The sequence below is a fragment of the Monodon monoceros genome, unplaced genomic scaffold (genome assembly GCF_005190385.1).
Source record: "Monodon monoceros isolate NGI ecotype Baffin Bay Population unplaced genomic scaffold, NGI_Narwhal_1 Super_Scaffold_10, whole genome shotgun sequence".
Classification (NCBI taxonomy): Eukaryota; Metazoa; Chordata; class Mammalia; order Artiodactyla; family Monodontidae; genus Monodon; species Monodon monoceros.
The window spans coordinates 52,144,805-52,163,550 of NW_021703766.1; the positions used below are offsets into that span (position 1 = coordinate 52,144,805).

General features: G+C 61.0%; 1 protein-coding gene across 1 annotated transcript in view; it reads right to left on the reverse strand.

The window, feature by feature from the left end:
* Nucleotides 1-18,470, reverse strand: part of LRRC4B (leucine rich repeat containing 4B) — a 36,611-nt gene extending 18,141 nt beyond the window's left edge. Inside the window, exons 1-2 of the mRNA XM_029239255.1 lie at nucleotides 17,982-18,470; nucleotides 1,985-2,316 (exon numbers count right to left, since the gene is read on the reverse strand). Of these exons, the coding sequence (XP_029095088.1) occupies nucleotides 1,985-2,281 (297 nt within the window). The 5' untranslated portion in view covers nucleotides 2,282-2,316; nucleotides 17,982-18,470. The remainder of the gene's footprint in view (nucleotides 1-1,984; nucleotides 2,317-17,981) is intronic.
* Nucleotides 18,471-18,746: the final 276 nt, after the last annotated feature.

Genomic DNA, 18,746 nt, shown 5'->3' on the forward strand with positions numbered 1-18,746 from the left:
CCAGGCTGGGATAACCGGGAAATGGGAACCGGAAGCGGGGAGGTTAGAGCATCAAGAATCGCGTCTGCGACGAGGAGCCGCTGAGTTCACACCACCAGCAGCATCCCTTTGGAGGAACTGGGCCGTTTTCTCTTTGGGGGGGCTCACTGAACAATTCAGTCCCACCAACAGCTGCTCAGTGGCCGGCACTGCACTAGGTGCCCGCGCCCCAGTCCAGGGCAGGGCACTGGCTGACATGTGACAGCGACCAAGCGACACCGGCGCCACAGCTCCGCCACCCCCTGACGGCATACACTCAACCCATCCTCCCAGGGGCCACCACACAAGCCTGATGGTGCCCTCTGCCTAAAGCCCTCCAGAGCCCCCCTGGACTCTGTGGAATGAAGTCCAGCCTCTTCTGTGATAACCAGTCCCCCTCCCAGCCCTGAGGGGCTGCTCAGACGATCCCTCTGCCTGAATACACCTCTCTTGGGTCCTGGGGTCCCGCAGGCAAACCTCCCCTCACCATCTTCCTCTCTGGGCCCCAACCGCCCCAGCATCTCCGTCCTCCCCCTTAGTGCTTTGGTCTGTTCAGCGTCTCTTGGTTGTCTTACACGTGGGAGGCCATAGTCTAGGCACCCGGGACACATCAGTGAGTAAAACTGACAGCCACACGCGCCCTCCCTGATCTCACACTCCAGGCCTCTGTCTAGAAGTAAACGGGCATTGTGTTAAATGCTGAGGGCCGTGGGGGGCGGAACTGGATGGGGGAAGGGGGTGGTGGCTGCAGGAGGAGGGGTTGCTGGCTGCAGCTTTAAAGACCTGGAGGTCAGGGGAATTCCCTGGTGGACCAGCGGTTAGCGCTTGCACTGTGGTGGCCCAGGCTCAAAAAAAAAAAAACCAGTGTTTCTCAACCGGGGGTGGGGGTGAGGAAATTCCCTCCCTCCCCAGGGAATATCTGGCAACATCTGGAGACACATTTGGAACTGGGGGGCGGGATGCTACTGGCCTCTAGTGGCTGGGGATGCTGCCCCACGCCCTACAGTGCACAGGGTGCCCGCTCCCCTGCCCCACTGAGGGTGATCCAGCCCCAGCGTCAATAAAGCAGAGCGGGGGAGACCCTGCTTCAAAATAGCACAGCTCTGCCCCCAAAGCATCACTTACGGCCCATTTTTTTGCGGTACGCGGGCCTCTCACTGTTATGGCCTCTCCCGTCGCGGAGCACAGGCTCCGGACGCGCAGGCTCAGCGGCCATGGCTCACGGGCCCAGCCGCTCCACGGCATGTGGGATCCTCCCGGACCGGGGCACGAACCCGCGTCCCCTGCATCGGCAGGCGGACTCTCAACCACTGCGCCACCAGGGAAGCCCACGGCCCATCTTAATGACAATTATATTCGGATGGCAGCTGCCCCGTCCGAGTGCCAGCCAGGTACTGGGGAGCACAGGGCTGTCACACCGACTCCGGCAAGTGGGGATGTGATCCCCGTACCACACAGCATATAAGCGCTCACCCGGGGCCAGAGCGATTCTAAGTCCTTGACAAGTGTGACACCCATCAGCCCTCGCACCAGCCCCTTGGGGCAGGGATCATATCATCGCCATTTTCCAGATGGAGAAACTGAGGGGCAGAGTCATGCATCATGTGTGGCCAACGCCACGCGGCAGGTGCGGTGGTGCAGGTGGCACAGGGGCCTCAGGGAAGGGTCACTCCCAGCACGACCTGTGGCTCCGGGGCCAGGCTGAGGGCTCCCCTGTGCCGTGCTGTGGGAGGAGGGCAGCTGGCCCTGCCCGGGCCAGTGTGCTGGTCCAGACACAGGGAGCCTCGCGCCGAGGAAACCCAGACAGCCTCGGCTCAAGTGACTAGGATGCAAACATCTCACAAGCGCCCGGGGTGCGGGCGTGAAGAGCTGGTGGGGACGCCCAGGAGGCTCTGCCAGCTCAGGGAGGGGGGCTGGCCACCCCCGGGCCCCTCCCCCACCCCCCTGGGCTGCCAGCCCGGCTCACCTGGATGCCATTCTCCTGCAGGTTCAGGTACCGCGTGTTGACGGGGATGCTGGCCGGGACCTCGGCCAGCTCCCTCCTTGTGCAGATCACCCGGCTGGCCTGGTTGCTGCAGGAGCAGGCCGCGGGGCAGGAGGTGGCCGGCGGGGAGCCCCCTGCGGCGGCGGATGTCACGGCCACGCCGCCCCCGCCGGCCCCCAGGGGTGGGGAGAAGAGCCAGAGGAAGAGCAGGGCCCCATGGGGCCAGGACATCCTACTGGGCGGCAGTGGGGGGCACGGGGAGCCGCGGGCACGCGCCATCCTCAATGTTCATGCTCCGCCTGGGCGCCGGGGGGCTGTCAGGGAGAGAGAGGGAGAGGCTCAGTGAGGGACGGGGACCCCCCGAGTGGCCCAGCTCCTCCCCGACATCCAGGCCGCTCTCTGCCTCTGCTGCCACCACCATCACCTCCCTGCCCAGGCTCAGGACCCAAGGGGGCAAGACTCCTGCAGACCCCCTGTGGAGGGAGAGGCCACCCCTGATGATGAGGGCCCAGCAGGGCAGGACGAGGGGGGCAGAGAGGAGGGCTGGCCCTGTGCACCCTACACTCATCTCACCCTCTCTGTGCTGGGAAGACTTTATGCCCATTTCGCAGAACAGAAAACTGAGTCTGGGGGAGAGGAAGTGCTCACCCAGGGGCGCTTGGCCGGCAAGTGGAGACGTCGGCCAGATAAAAAACTTGGTTCTTTGCATGATTTCAAAAAGGGACATAAATAGGTCGAGATGGAGTGAGAGACAAGACAGACAAGACATAAGTGACAGAGAAGAGGTGAAAAGCCAAGCCGGGAAGTCGCAATGAGGATCTGGCTCCCGTCCCAGCAGCCACCCAAGTCCCCTCTCCACCTGCATGCACTTCTGGGAGGGGACCAGCCTCCTGGACGCCCCCCCCCCCATCACTTCTCCCTTCAGGGAGTGTTTGTAGAGGCCAAGTTTCCCAGCAACCCAGACTCCCTGCCATCACCCGTGGTCCATGCGCCTTGAAGCAGTGGCAGCGGCGGCAGCGGCTGGAGGGATCTGAGTTAGACTCAAACGGGGAATTTGAAGGAGAAGGTGAGGTGCCAGACAAGGCAAGGGGGGAGGTGCCGGGTGTGGGCAGGTGAGGCAGCTGCGGAGGGAGGACACCGGAGACGATAACGGGGGAGGAGGAGGTCGAGGGTGGCAGGTGCTCGAGGCCACGATGGCAGCTGGTGGGTCCGTGCTAGCGGCTGCTACACGCAGGATGGTGTTGGGCCTGCCCGCCCGCTGGAGAAGGGGCTGGGGGGCCGGAGAGCCTGAGCCTGAGCTCTGGGAGGGGAGTGGGCAGCGTGGGGGTCAGGTCCTCCCACCCGCGTTTCCACAGGACCAGAGACGGAGAGGGGGATGGGCCAGTCATGACAGTAACAATGAAAACAACAACCATAATAATGGCTCCGGAATTGCGAGTGTGCCCCTTCTCTGCGCCAGACCTGCACACGCTTGTTTAAGCTTCCTGGGAGCCACAGGAGGAAGCTGTTAGGATGCCCAGTTGACAGATGAGGCCGCTGAGGAGCACGGAGCTGGCTGGGTAGCGACAGAAGGGGTTTGCGGTCCTGGCTTTACCCCTCGGGCTCCCAACCCTAACCCTTCCACGCAGCGTCTCCGCCTCGAGCGCACACAAACGCGCCCACGCCCGCGAGCTCTGCTCCAACACGGCCGACCCAAGAGTTCCCCGCGAGTGGGGCGAACAGGGGGACAGAGGAGCCGTCTGCACAAACACGCACAGCAACAGCGGTGACAGGGGCGCGCCCTCGCACTCCCAGACCCGCGGACACAGGGCCGCCGGGCCTCCCCACCGCCCCGCACACGCACGCGCGCACACACACACACACACACGCTCCCTCCCGCGGTTTCCAACATCATTTTAACTCAGATAAAAAGACATGTGCGCATGTCTGTGTGTCTGAACGCATGTGTGAGGGGAAGAGCAACAGCTAGACGGAGACACAGAGACAGAGACAGAGAGAGATGGGGGTGGGATAGGGGGAGGGTTGGTCCTGTGTCTACACTCCAGACTCATTTTTCTGCCTGGAGGGCTGGGGGCTGTGAGCGCCTCTATCTATGCGGTCTGTGAGGGCGGTGGCGTCTTTGCATACCCCTGAGTGACAGGGAGCGCTACGCTCTGTCCCTGTCCTGTTCCCACCTCAAGACACTGGTGATAAGCCAGCCCACACCCTCGGAGCCAAGGGCCGGCGCAGCCCAAGGGGGCCAGCCTTCGAGGCCGGGGAACCCCCAGACCGGGATGCCGCTCGGGCGGTGGGAGCCCGCAGCGCCCACCGCAGGTCCAGACCCGCCGCCGCTGTGTCTCTACCTCCGCCTCGGTCCCCATCTCGCTTGCTGCCAGCCCGCACCACTGCCCCCCCCCCCCCCGGATGGCTTCTGCAGAGCCTGGGCCTCCCTCCCCTCCCTCGTCGCCCTCCGCCATCTCCATCCTTGTCTCCCCCCACACAGAGCGACACTCACCCCAGTGGCTCGGCTTCCGCTGGGCCTCTCCCTGCGCCCCAGGTCCCCCCCTCCACATGCCTCCAGCCGCCGGGGGCTCTGCCTCCCCAGTTCTCCAGGGCTTCCCGTCGAGGTTGTGCTGGGGGGGGCGCAGGGGCTTTTGGGGTCTCCCCGCGCCCCCCCCCCTCGCCTGTCGCCCTTCCCACCCCGCCCCCCGCAGGCCCGTCTAGGCCACTGCAGCAACTGTCTCCCGCCCTCCCTGCTCGCCTCCTCCAGTCTCTTACCCTCTACCTCCACTCTCCCCCACCCCCGCCGGCCTCAGCCCCCTGCTCTCTCCCTGCCCCTCTGCCTCTGCGCCCCGCCCCCCCTCAGGCCCCCCCTCACTGTCTCGCCAGCCTTGGGACCACCAGGCCCCCCACTCCTTCTCCATCTCCTCCTCACTCTGTCTCCGTCCCCATCACCCTCTCGCAGGTAGGTCGGGGAGCCCGTCTCGGTCGGATTCTCTGTCTGTCTGTCCGTCTGTCTGTCTCCGTCTCCCTCGGCCGGGCTCTGTCTGTCTCTCTCTCTCCGCGATTACAATTTCTAGTCACACGGCAGTGCAGAGCCAAGCTGTGCCTCAGCTCCCTCCCTCCCCACCCCTCCCTCCTTTCTCGCCTCCTGAGCGGGGAGGGCGCCTCTCCTCCCTCCTCCTCCAGCCCCCCTTCTCAGCGCTGGAGGCCTCCCCCTCCCCCGTTAATCAAAGGCTCTGTTATCTAATTAACCCATTGGTTCTGGGCAGCCGGGGAAGGGCGGGGAAGTCGGGGAGGAAGGTTGAAGGCTGGGCTGCCCAGGGAAGGGGGTGGGGGTGGGTGTCTGGGCTGTTCCAGGCCTGGCCTCCTGGCACAGACAACCTCATCGGCCGCATAACCAGGCTGGGCCAGCGCTGACCCACCCCGCCTCGTGCACCTGCCCCCCAGCCCGAGTGCAGACAACCTAGCGCGGGCTCCTCTGCAGGCAGGCACTCCCCCAGGACCCTAGGAGCCCCCCAAAGCCCCCCACCACACCGCACAACCAGGCACTCTAACCTCCACCCCTGATACACCAGCGAACCTGGGCCCATGTCACCGTCACCCCAGTCCTTCAGCCGAGGGCCAACCCCTGTTCATGCCACAAAGAACCCCATCCCCAGATGCAGCCCTCTGCCCTGGACCTCAGCCGTATCCCGCTATCCGCCTCCTGATACACTTCTGCAAAATGGGCAGGGCAGCCTCTTCCATTCATTCTGTTCATCGATTTTAATCCATCCATCCATCCATCCAACAAATATTTCCTGCGTCCCTACTGTGTGCAGACACTGGTGTAGATGCTGACGAACGCTACCCCCACCCTCCAAACCCAACATCCACAGGCCCCGAAAGACAAGTAGCGGTAACAGAGCACATTGACCAAGTGCCAGGGGGCCTGGGTTTCAGTCCTGGATCTGCTGTTGGTTTGCTGTGTGACCTTAGGCCAGTGACTTCATTTTTCTGAGCTGCAGAAAAATGCTGTGAAAGAGGGATAATAATAGTATCTATCTCATGGGGCCACTCGGGGACTGGCTCAGTAAATGGCTCTCTCTTTACAAAAAATGCAGATCTGACCACTTCTCATCCCCGCCACCATCTCCCCTAGATGATCACAGTTGCCTCCTCAGTTGTCTCCCCACTTTGACTCTCGCTCTCCCTCCCAGACGGTTCTCACAGGCAGCTGGACGGGTCCTGACAGCATCCAAGTCAGATCCTGCCCCTCCTCCACTAAACAGCTCTCACACCCTGTCTCAAGGGGTGTAAGGGCAGAGACTTCACCGAGGTTTAGCAGACCCCTCTCCCCAGGATGGGCTGCTCCTAACCCCGCTCACCCACCCACCTCAGGCCACACTGGCCTCTTCACTGTTTCTGGAATGGCGCGCACGGTCCTGCCTCAGGGCCTTTGCACGTGCTCTTCCCTCTGCCTGGACCGCTCATCCTCAGGCGTCCCTGTCCTCCTTCAGGTCTTTGCCCTTCAGGTCTTTTCAGTGAGGCCTCCTTGCATCTCACAGCACCCCTACCCCACACCAGAACCTTCTCTGCTTTGTCTATATCGCGTTTGTTACCCTCTGACCTCTTAGAAGCCCACACACTTGAGTGTAAGCTCCCCGAGGGCAGGGACTGCATCTGTTTTGTGCACAGTTTGGTTCCCTGGCACAGGGTAGGTGCTCAGTGGAACATCGGGTGGAGGCATTAGTTATCAGCGCCATCATTTAGATCCCTCCCCAGTTTCCCCGCCTTCTCTCCTATAGTCACACAGAGACACACCTGCTTGGCCACATGCCCCTCTCTGCCCACCCAGCCCAGGACACACTCACCCAGCTGCACATCTCAGGCTCATCCCACAGACGTCCAGACCCCAGGGTCCCCTCCCATCCCAGGAGGGTCCCCTCCCATCCCAGGAGGCCAGCCTGGCAGACTCAGCACCTCCATACGCCGCCGCCGCCGCTGCAAACACACTGCCTTCAGCTCAATTTCTGCACCCACAGCATGGCGCCATCTGGCTGGCAGGGTCCCAGACACTATACCGTAGGTCCCCAGGGCAGCTGCGTGCACCCCACTAAATGCAGGCCCTGAGGGGAGCCACACCTCAGATGCCACCTGTGTGGGCTACATTCCAGGATATGGCTTTGCGCCGAGGGGACACCTGGCCCCAGTTACAGCCCTCCAACACAGCTAATAGGGGTGCTGGCTAACCCTCTTCTTCTGAGCATGTTCTCAAAGCCAGGGGCTGTGTACATGCCTGACTCATACCAGCTCCTTGAATAACCCCACCACCAGTAATGGTAACGTCCACCGTGCACCCGGCACCAACAGGGCAGAGTCCTGGGAGTTTGACTCGCATTAACTGTAGTTCTCCCATTGGCCCTCTGACAGGGGACTGCTCTCACCCCCACTTCACAGACAGGGAAGCTGAGGCACAGAGAGGCAAAGTCGCTTGCTCAAGGCTAAACACGCAGCTGGGAAGTGGCCCCTCCCTGGTCAGCCTCCCCAGAGCCGAGGGGCCCCAGAGACGTTCAAGCTTGTCATGATAGCACGGACAGTTCCCTTGGAGGTCTCCTGGGGGCCTGTTGAACTGTGACCTGCCTCCTACGACCCTCATTGGCCACGGTCCGCCCCTGATAGTGACGGGAATCTCTGTTGAGCATTCGCTATGGGCCTAGGGCCATGCTTAGCCGTGCCCTCGTCTCCAGATGCTGGCTTCTCCCCGCGGCCCTAGAAAGGCTTTGTCCCTGTGTCCACTTTCCAGATGGAGAAGCAGATCCTGAGGGCTGAAGGTACTGGCTGATGGTCACACAGCCTGGATACGGGGCAGCTGGGATTGGAACCCAAGGCCCAGCCCTGGGCCAGGTCACCACACTTGCCTCTCTCACCCCAGGGCCCTGGGAGAAGCCTCAACGTGAGGGTCCTCCACCCCCACCTGGTGCAAGGGACCGAAGCAGACACAGAGATGCAAGAGGTCCCAGAGAGAAGAAGTGTGAAAGGCAGAAAGGGGCAGAGACACAGCACGAGAGAGAAACAGAGACAGAGACCAACGCGAGCCCTGGGAGGTGGCAAGGAAGAGGGAGAGAGGCTTTAAGGGGGAACAGAGGAGCCTAGAAAGCGAGCCGAGATCCAGGGGAAGGCGGAGGCACGGAGGGCCAGGCACTCGAGGCGACGGGCCGAGGCCTCACCAGCTTCGCCGTCCTCCCCAAGTTCTGAGAGATCTCGGGCATCGTGCCTGAGAGGATTCAGGCAGATGGCAGATCGGAGACTCAGGGGCCCAGGAGAGGCGAGGTGAGGAGAAAAGAGAGGCAGGGAACATTCCAGTCAGGCGTACTCATTTTTTTCTGGGGGAAGTTCAGGAGGTGAGAGAAGAGATAGGAAATTGACTGCCATCGCAGCAAGAGGGATGGAGGTTAGATCTAAAGAAGAACTTCCCAACTGTGAGGGACTGGGGCGGAAGTGGAGCCTGGAGCCAGGAGGGTGGAGAGACATCAAAGCCAGGGAGAGATGAACACTTCTCTCCCTGGATGTCTGTCATATGGGCATGGCCGGGAGCTGTTAAGGTGGGGGGAAGAGGGGCAGGGTACAGGAAGCACAGGCTTCAGGGATGGATGAAACAACTTCACACGTGTGTCCCTCTGAGCCGGTCCGTGTCCTGAATGCTTTTAAAATAAAAGCAACCCCAAAGCCCCGAGAATCGACAGTCCGCTAACTTTTGAGATAGAATCTCCCTGGGAAAAGGGCAGCTCAGGCCCCTCATAGCTGCTACGGAGGAAACAGAGTTGGGGGCTCAGCTCAGGACTTGCCCAAGCTTCCTGAGGCAGGGGTGGGCTGGGGAGAGATGACTTGCTTGGTGAGGGGGGCTGTCTTTTCCTGTCTTCCCCCAACTCCCGACCGAGAAGCACTGATGGGTCATTTATTTGGTCTTTCATATGTTCATTTAACAAATATTTACTGGTGACTCCACCACCCCGAGTCTCCGCCCACACACCAGGCACGTTCCCACCTCAGGGCCTTTGCCCTTGCTGTTCCCTCTGCCTGGAGCGGTCCTCCTTGGGTCTGCGTTGCTCTGTCTCCATTCTGGACTCTGTTCCGTGCCCCCTCCGGGAGGGTTTCTTTGCCCCCCGCCCCCCAGCCCGTCCCTTACACTTCTCTTCCTTTCCTTCACAACCCTCTCATCAGCTGGCCCGACATCATATGATGGATAACGCCTGGTCCCGCACGTTGTCTGTCTCCCCACTAGAAGGTGAGCTCCCCAGGCAGGGAGTTTGTCTGCGCCCCCTACCGCTGGATTCCCTGCCGGCGCCGGGGGCGCAGGGGCAGAGGAGACCTGCCTTTGTCCTTGGGGAGTTAGTGGTCCAGAGGGGAGACGTACAAAGGCTGAGTGAGAGGGTGAGCACAGGGTGGAGGCCCTGGAATGTCTGCGGGAGGAAGTGATGGCAAAACAGCGCGAGGCACGCGGGTGAAGAAGGACGCGTCAGGCAGAGGGACCCCTGTGTGTAAAGGCCTGGGGGCCAGAGAGGCAGATGGGCGTCGGGGGTCTGCAGAGTCCAGCTCAGTTACAAAGACGTCCTGCTCCACAGCGGGCTGAGAGGCGGGGGTGCTGGGAGCTGAGGGTGGGAGGCTGTGACAGGAGAGGGGCAGGGTCAGCTCTGGGTTGGAAAGACCCCTCTGAGTGGACTCTTGGGAGAGACTGAGGCCGGGCAGGAGCTGGGCCAAAGGTCCAGGGGGAGAGGATGAGTCTGGGGCCAGGGCCACAGGGGTGGCGAGGAGGAAAAGAATGAAAAGATACTGCCAATTTGCAAAAAGTGGCAGAACTTGGAGATGAGGCAGAGGGAGGGGCCAGGTTCTTCTTATAGATTTGGGGGTCAAATTCTTAAAGCCAAGAAAGGGGAGAGGGCAGGGAAGAAGGTTGGGGAGAGGAGATTGGAGCGGTCCAGTCTTTGCTTGTAGGTGGTGAACCCGCTCATGCCAGCACCCCAGATGCTACGGGTGGTGGAGGGACCCACAGCCTGGTTGCCATCGGTCGCTGGCTGTGTTACCTTGGGCCAGGCCCTCCCCCTCTCTGGGCTCCCATTTCCTCCTTTAAAACAGGACATCAGTGACAGCGCTGCCCGGGGCTGGGGAAAGGGGGCCCAGAAGATGGTCTGGTCAGCGAGTGACCGGCAAACGTGAGCTGGGACGCGAAGTCTGGCTGGTGAGCGGGGACAGAAGCAAACCCGCTCCAGTCCCAGGCAGCTGCCAATTTTCTGCTGGGAACCGTAGCTTGCCGTCCCCGTTTCTTCGTCTGAGAAATGGGAATTGATAACAGGTAGCATATGACACAGGGCTGGGGAGGCAGGGGGTGGGGGGAGAACAACAGCTGTTTGCCAGCCGGTGTGGAACCGGTTCAGTGTTTGAGTGGGTCGCTGTCCCCCACTGAAGTGCTATCAGCGCCGTCGGGTATGGTGGCCGCCAGCATATGTGGCCATCAAGCACTTGCCACGTGGTGTGAGTGAGGAGCTGAATTGCTGATTTACTTTAAATTAATTGAGAATTTTTTTTTTTTTTTGGCTGTGCCCTGCAGCACGCAGATTCTTAAGTTCCCCGACCAGGGATCGAACCCGTGCCCCCTGCGGTGGAAGCTCAGAGTCTTAACCACTGGACCGCCAGGGAAGTCCCTCTTTAAATTAATCTAGATGTCGATGGCCACACATGGCTGTGGCCGTAGTGGTTACTGTATCGGACAGCGTGGTATGGCCATCCCAGTGCCTCCCGGTTCAGCCTCCATCCCGCTTGGAACCAGTTCTGAGTCCCCAGAGCTTGGGCTCCTCTGCTCAGAGGCTCTGCCCAACAACCTCGCAGGGCTCTCCCAGGATTCTGGAAGGACTTGGAAGGAGATCAAAGCGAGAGAAACAAACTCAACTGAGAGTAGGGCACGCAAGCCAGGCTGGCTCTGCCTTTGTCGTATGAAGCCTGCTCTGTGCCAGGCCTCTGCCGAGGCAGCCTTGGGCCCACAGGGGAGGAACTACAGCAGTTCCACTTCACGGAAGGGCATACTGAGGCGTGGTGAGGTCCTGAGTCCTTGTTGTACCCACGACCGCCCGGACCCGGGCAGGAACCAAGAGATGGGAGGAAGCTGAACATCCAGGGCCCCTATGCTGTGTGACTCTGGGAGGTGGGGCGGCCTAACACCGCCGCTGAATTGCATCTGCCCAGGGAGAGAGCTAGGACCTAGCCTGGTACTGGTGGTTTTCCAAACAGCGGTTATTGCCAAGGCTTCGCAGGGGTGCATGGGGGTGAGTTTGCAGGTGGGGAGGGCCCTAGTGTGAGCCAGCCTGACTGTGGCCTCCCGCCCCCCTGCTCCCCTCCCTGTCCCCTGGAAGGGCAATGCTGCCATCTGTTTTCCATCTCAGGGCGTGCAGAACTACTACTATTTAAAAAAGGTGGGGGGGGGTTCTACTAAAAGTAACCAAAGGCTGAAAACTCCTTGAACGGGATCAGTGTTCCTTAGACATCGGCGCGTATCCAGGTGAGCTGGGGGCTTTGTGAAAGTGCAGGTTCTGATTTGGTGGATCCAGGACCAGGCCAAGATCCCACATTTCCCAGGGATTCTGGTCCTGGAGCAAGGGGTCAAGGGTCCCCTAAGTGTGCAATCCGCTCCCACGTTCCATTTCCAGATGAGTAATGAACCCTCCCCTCCCCCACCCTGTCTAGGGGTGTGCTGGGAGGGGACGCAGACCGGGGTTAGAACCTCGATTGTCACTCGTATTAGACATGGGGCCTTGGAAAGGGGACATCGCCTCTCATGGCCTCAGTTTGCTCATCTGTAAAATGAGGAAAATAGCTAATCGACCTCCTCGGATGGTGGGGAGTCAGTGGTCCCAGCATCTGTGGCGAGGCTGTGAGCACAGTGTCTGGCTCACAGGAAGGTCAATACAACTCTTCTATGACTGTGACTGTCCTCCTCCTCCTGGATAGTGTCACACTGTCACTTTAGGAAGGATGGACAGGTGGAAAGAGCAAGGGTGTCAGGGAGACCTGGGTTTACACTCTGACCTGCCGCTTTCTCACTGTGTCCCCCTCCGACCCCCCCAGGCTCTGTCTGTGAAGGTAATGACACCTAGCTTGGTGTCATTACCTGTCCAGTGCTGGGCACTTCAGTGACAGTGTTATCAGTAATAAATCATTAATAACAGTTATCACTTATTCTCACTGGGTCAGAAGAACAAATCTTTTCCTCCTTTTTACTCCACCCCCACCCCCCCTTATGTTAATCCAGTGTTTCTGGCTGGATCAGAAACACCCATTTATCACTGGGGGGGGACCCACAGAATCACCTGAAGGATCTTTGTTCCCCCCAGACCCAGCTGGACATGGACTGGATACCCCCACCCTGGTAAGGAAAGTCCGCCGTGAGAATGGGCCTGGGTATGTCCTCTCCCCTCTGGGCATAAACAAGATTGAGAGGCCAGGAGCCTGTGAGTTACCAGAACTCCGGTATCTCTTTTAAACTCTAATCTTCTGAATCTGTTATTCTTAACAATCTGATTATTGTTATTATTAATGATCCTAATTTCCACTCAGAGGGCCTGATGGGCCAGCATGTTGCCCTCTCTGTTTCCCCCTTTGGAAAGCAGTGATCTCAGCTGGGGGAGGCAATCTGCAGAGTGGCCAGTGCCCAGGTTTGCAGTCCCAGCTCTGCCACTTCTACCTTGGTGATCTCGGGTAAGGGGCCTCATCTCTCCCGCATCAGTTCCCCCTTTTGTCAAATAAGGATGATGATCGTGCCTCCCTCCCAGGACTCCTGTGAGAAGAGAACAGAACAAATCCACATGGAATCACCAGCACAGAGCCTGGCCCAGGGTAAGCGCTAATGAATGTCAGCTCTTGTCATCATTATCTCCGGCCCTGTGTTTGAGGGTTCCAGGCAAGTGGATGGCGAATCTCCGCGTTTACCGCCTGGGGTTGCCCCTCTGGGAGAGTTGGGGCTGCCGCTGCTTTCTGACCTTTGTCACAGCGCTTGAACAAGAGCTCTGGGGCCTAAGCTCAACACTCTGACAGGAGTGTGGGCTGAGGGGTTCAGGGGGACACAGCTGAGACAGGAAGGGAGTGGCCTGGGTCGCTGCCCCAGCCCTACCTCGCTCCCTCTCTGCTAGCCATCTGGGTCATACACAGGCTTCTTAACACCCCCACCAGGACCCAGCGTTCTCGCTCTCTGCGGCCCTCTTGAGGACCCAGCCGCCCCCTGGGATGGACTTCTGCCCGCAGGGGCCCTACCAGCCCATCTCCCAGGCCTCAGAAGCAGCCCCTCCCCTCCACCTGCCATGACAACAGTTGCATGTAGGTTTCCAGGCAACAAGGGGGCATCTTGGCACTCTTTTTACTCTCCTGCCACCCCCTCTCCGGCAGAGTCACCCCACTCTCAGGGACTGGGAAGGGAAGGGAAAGGGGGTTTCTCCCCAGCAAAGATGGAGGGTTCCTAAACTCAGGGACGAGGAGACTTCCTACACTCTACCAGAGAGGAAACACAGACATTCTCCCTACACCCCGACAAGGGTGGTGGTGGAGGGACTGACGGCGGGGTTGAGCACCGTCATGGCACAAAGGGGACCCCTGTCATCTGCACCCTGACCCGGAGATGAGACCAAGTGAAGCCCCTCCTCCCCCGGAACATAGCCTCTTGTCCTCTGAGACCTGCACTGGGACCAGGTGAACTTTCAACTGTGTACCTGCCCTCCCTTCAACACACAGGGAAACACACCCCTGCCTGTGGGCTGCAATCTGACCCACGGGGGACAAGGGTGGGGTCTGGGGCCCACCCTGGCTGTCAGCCAACCAAGGATGGGCTGCAACAGAACTTGTGTGTGCTCTGCAGCCTGGTGGTCCTAAGAGTCTTCCCGCCCTTGGTGTGGCAGGGAGGCAGGCCCTGGCTCCAGGGAGGCCCAGAGCTGGGGCAAAACTGCCCCGAAGAATGATGGGGCAGGAAGGGCAGGCAGAGAGAGCCCCTGGCAGAGGGGCTCCAATTCTGGAAGAAAATCAATGGTAGGAGTGTGGAGAGAGTGACGGGGGATGGGGTGGGAGAGGTGGGAAGAACCACTTGGAGAGGAACAGAAGAGAAAATAGCAGAGGTGGAAAACTCAGCTGACTATAGTGTTGGGCAGGTAAGAAAGACGGATGAAGCAGGTAAGAACAGAGTAGGGAGGGTTGGCCCTTGGGGCACCTGAGCACAGGGCACTGCTACCCCAGGGCGAGAATTATGCAAAAGCAGCTGAGAATCTGGAGTTTTGAGATATAATTGAATATAACATTATATTAGCTTTAGGTGTATCACACAATAATTCAATACGTGCAAAACGATCACCACAAGAAGTCTAGTTACAAATCACCACGCAAAGTTACACATTTTTTTCTTGTGATGTGAATGAGTTTTCATGTGAAATTGCTAATTTTTTTCAAAAAATTGGCAACACATTAAACACTTTGAAAGCAGTAGGGGGAAATAACGCTCGCCGTCCACAGGACACCAGTGTAAGTGCTCAGGGCTGTGGGGAGGGCGAGTGCAGGGAAAAAGGAAGAGGAAGGAAGACAGAGGGGCGGCTAGAAACAGATGGCTGGAGGTGAGGGAGAGCGACAACAGAGAAACGGAGAAGAAAGTGCAGGAAGCAAGTGCGGCTGGAAAGAAGTGGAAAAGAAAGCAAGGGTAGACAGAGGAGGGGAGACCGGAAGGCACTGGGCTGGGGGGCGGGGTGAAGGGTCAGCCGAGGGGAGAGAGGTGGGAGATGGAGGTGCAGAGATAGAGACACGAGGTCCAGGTGACACCTTAGGACAGATGCCCAGCCGGAGAGGTCGGGGAAGGGAAGAAGGATGCGGAGGGTGTGATAAAGAGAGGGTGCGCTGTCCTATCAGAGGAGACAGGTGAGCCACGGGGGTGGGAAGGAGAGGAGCCGGGGTGCTGGAAGCGGCTGAGGACTCAGCGCTTCCCCTCCCGCCCCCCCACTCTGGCCGTGCCCCACAGCACCTCGCCTGGAGACCTGCCTCTCTCCACCTGGCCTCGGTGCCGGTGCATGCGTGCGTGCTGGGCCCTGGCTCCATTTTCCTGAGACGTGTCAAAGGCCCTCTGAGACCTGACGTCTTAATTCTGCCGGAGCCCTCTGACTCGGGGAGCACTTTCCCAGCTGACTCTGGGACGGATGCAGGGCGGCTGCTGGGGTCCCTCCAGCACACACGGAGACCCCTCACGCTGGGATGTGAGAATGTACCAGCAACACGTGGGGCTGCATCTTCAGAGCTCTGAGGCCACCTCCGTGCCTCTCGATGTCTCCATGACACCTCTTTGAGTCTCTGTGAGTGTGAGGTCACAGGGTGACCAGGAGTGAGGGCCTCCCTGGCAGGGCGTCTCTCCAGGAGGTGCTGCCTTTGTCTCTCCCTCCGTGTCTCTGTGTATGAGGGACTGCGTGTGTCTCTGTGTGTCCAGGTCTTTCTCTCTGACTCTGGGTTCCGAAGCCAAGTTTGTAACTGGGTCTCTCTGATTCCACATCTGGGTCTCTGGCTGCGAGTGAATGACTCTGTGTGTGTGTGTTTGTGCGTGTGCGCCCACGCACGTGTGCACCTCTGCCTACACATGCCTCTGTGTCTTTCTCACACTCTACCTCCTGCCCTCCAGTGATGGCTGACTCTCTCTGGCAAGTTGGGCGCTGTGCCTCTGGTCGCCCCGTGCGCCTCTCGGGTGCTGGAGTGCCCTCGGGCTCCTTCCCACCTGCGCCCTGGGTCTCTCCCCGTAGGCTCCAGAGTCTGCGGCTCCCTGTGTCTCTGCCTTGCCTGGTCCCTTGCTCTGTGTGTGAGGATGGTGTGTGTTCCCCTCCCTCCCCTACTTTCCTTCCTTTTAGAACTTGAGCAACTCCGTGCAGGTCTGGCTCCCTGGTGGTGCGCCCTAACTGTGTGTCTGTTTGGGAGTGGGGTCCCCCTCTCTCCCACCCTTCCCTGCCTTGTCTGAATGTCTCCCTCTTACCTCTTGGCTGCTTCGCTCTCTGTCCCTCCTTTCTGAGTGTGTGTTTGAACACTCAAGTGCCAGGATTAGAGGAGACCCAGGGAAGAGCGGGAGGAAGGTGGGGAGGGAAAGGAGGTGCACGTTAGAAGCAGCAAGGAGACAGGAAGAGGGAGGGGCTGATCCTGGCCACTGCGGGGTGGGGGGAGGTTCTAGCGGGGAGAGGATGCTGCCTGCTGCCTGGACCGGGAGGGAAGCGACTCTGGCTATCCCCAGCTGCCGCTGGAGCCCGAGTTCCTGTCTGGCGGCTGCGCGGCCGGGACTTGGGATGTGAGGTGCATAGCAATGGTGCGCTGCGGAGGCTCGACTGCAGCTTCCAGCTGGGGAGGGCGTGGGGAGGGGGCTGAGGGGCAGCCCTGTGGCTCCCTTCCCCCCTCCCCTTTCCCATCTGGGCTCTCCCCAGGGGATTTCCTCACCCTGAGAAAGTCTCTTCCAGAAAGCAAGGCCTGAGGCTGCGAGGAGCAGGGCGGGGAGAAGGGGCCAGAGCTCCGGAGGAGCGGCAGGGGTGGGGGCGGGGAGAGAGGGGGAGGATGGGAGTGGCAGAGAGACAGGACGGGCCGGGTGGGCGAGGGGGCACCATGGGCATCAGGACCCAGAGTCCAGGAGAGAGACTGGCTGGGCCCCTGGCCGGAGAGAAGGAAGAGCCCATGGAGGTGGGGGCTTGGAAATGTGGGCGGAACCCTGGACAGAGCCTGGGTCACGGGCTCCCCAGGACTGATGGGGAGTTGGAAAAAGCCGAGGGAAAGAGAAGGAGAGGTTCCAGACAGGAGGCCCCTAGGACTGGGGGGTCTGGGATTGGGGGAGCCCATGAGGTGAGGAGACAGGGATGGGGGGCTCTAAGTGAAGAAAGGTCACAGAAGGGGGTCCCGGACAGAGCAGGATGTAGCGAAAGAGGCTAGGGGTGCTAGGGAGAAGCTCCACCGGCCCCTGCCCAGGTGAAGGTCCTAAGCAGAGAGGGGAAGTGATAAGGGGTCCTGAGAGGAATCAAGGTAGCCACTGGGGGCTAGAGGAAAAAGAGGCCGAAGTTGCGATCTCCTGGAGAGGGGGTCAAGGGGGGATGTCTGGGGGGAGAGGGTGAGAGATGGGGGATGAGGGGATCCTGAGGGGAAGATGAGGTGCAGTTAGAAGGTCCTAGAAGAGTAGGTATGAGGGTGGGAAGGCTTGGGAGGGCAGCAAATGGGGGAGGGAAGGTCCCCAAGAGGAGAGGGCTAAGGACGGTGGGAGGCAGGTAGTGGTCCCAGAGAGACACGTGCCAAGGATAGAAGGCCCCGAAGCAGAATGGGGTCAAGGAAGGGGGTCTTGGGAAGAGGGAGGGGAAGGGGTTTGGTTGCCCATCAGTAGGGGGTTGGGGGACCCCAGAGGCAGAGGGGCTGAAGATTGGGGAGAGGGTTGTCTCGTTCCCCAGTCACCCCCTCCGTTTTTCCCATTCTCACTTCCCAAACTCCCCGGTTCTCCCCGGTTGCCAGGGCAACCGCTCCTGCCAGGCGCGGTCACCAAGGAAACCCCGTGCCCGCCTCTCCCCCCCTCCCCATCACTGGCGTGCCCCCCCACCCCAAGCAGCGGCGGTGTGGAAGGTGGGAGGGGCAGTGGGGGGGGGGAAAGAACCCGAACTCCCGCCCCAGAAAGAGGGGACCAGACCTACACCCAGCGAGCCACCTCCCCTCCCCCCCGCCCCGCAAGCCTGTATCCTCAGCCCTACAGCTGGACACGCAACGACCGCCGGACGCACATCCCCCACCCCGCCCCCAACACAGAACTAGCCTGGCCCGGAGGACCCCCACCCGACTACCTCCCCACCGCCGGCTGCTCTCCATCAGGCCCCGCCCACTGCCCTCTGCCGCCGGCCCCCCGGCCCCGAGGAGGCCTAAGACCGCGGTCCCCTAATTAGAGAATGCTCCCCCCCGCGGTTCCTCCTCCCGCCCCCGCCCGGGCCCTTCGGCGGCTACTCACAGCGAGGAAAGGGGCTCCTTCCGGGGGGCAGCATGCCCGGCCCGCGGGGGGAGGACCCCCCCAGTGAGGCACAGGGATTTGGGGTGCGAGGCCCGCTGCGGGGAGGCGCGGGGGGCGGGGCTGCGTCCGGGCCCGGGTCTCTCGCGTTCTCCCCCCTCCCCGGCTCCTGGATGGGGAGGGGGCTTCCGCAGCGGCAGCGGTGGGGTTCGGGGGCCGCGCTGCCTCCTCGCTCGCCCGCCCGCCTGCCGCCCGGCCCGGCGCCCTCGTCCGCCGGCCCGCCTTCCTTCTTGCCTTCCTTTCTTTCCTTCTTTCTTTCCTCGCTTCCTTCCTTCCAGCCTTCCTTCCTTCCTTCCTCCCTCGTCGGGCCGCCGGCGCCGCTCTCCCCCCACCCCACCCCCCCAGGCCCCGGCCCCGGCCCCGGCCCCCGCCTCGGACGGTGCGGCAGCGACCGAGAGCCGCCGAGAGCGGCAGAGACGGGAGCGGAATACTGATGATGGAGGGGGAGCGGGAGGGAGGGGAGGGAGGGGAGGGAGGGCGCCGGGAGGGGGGAGGCTGCCCGGGAGGGAACGGAGGGGGGAGAGGAGAGAAGGAGAGGAAGAAGGGGAGGGAGGCAAAGGGAGAGGATGGGGAAGGGAGGGAAAGGGGGAGGGACGAGAGGGGGAGGGTGGGGGAGGGGTGAAGCGGTGGGAGAAAGAAGGGGAAGAAAGTGAGAGAAAGAGAAAAGAGGGAAGGAAAGAGCGGGAGGGAGGGCCGAGCGGGAAGCAG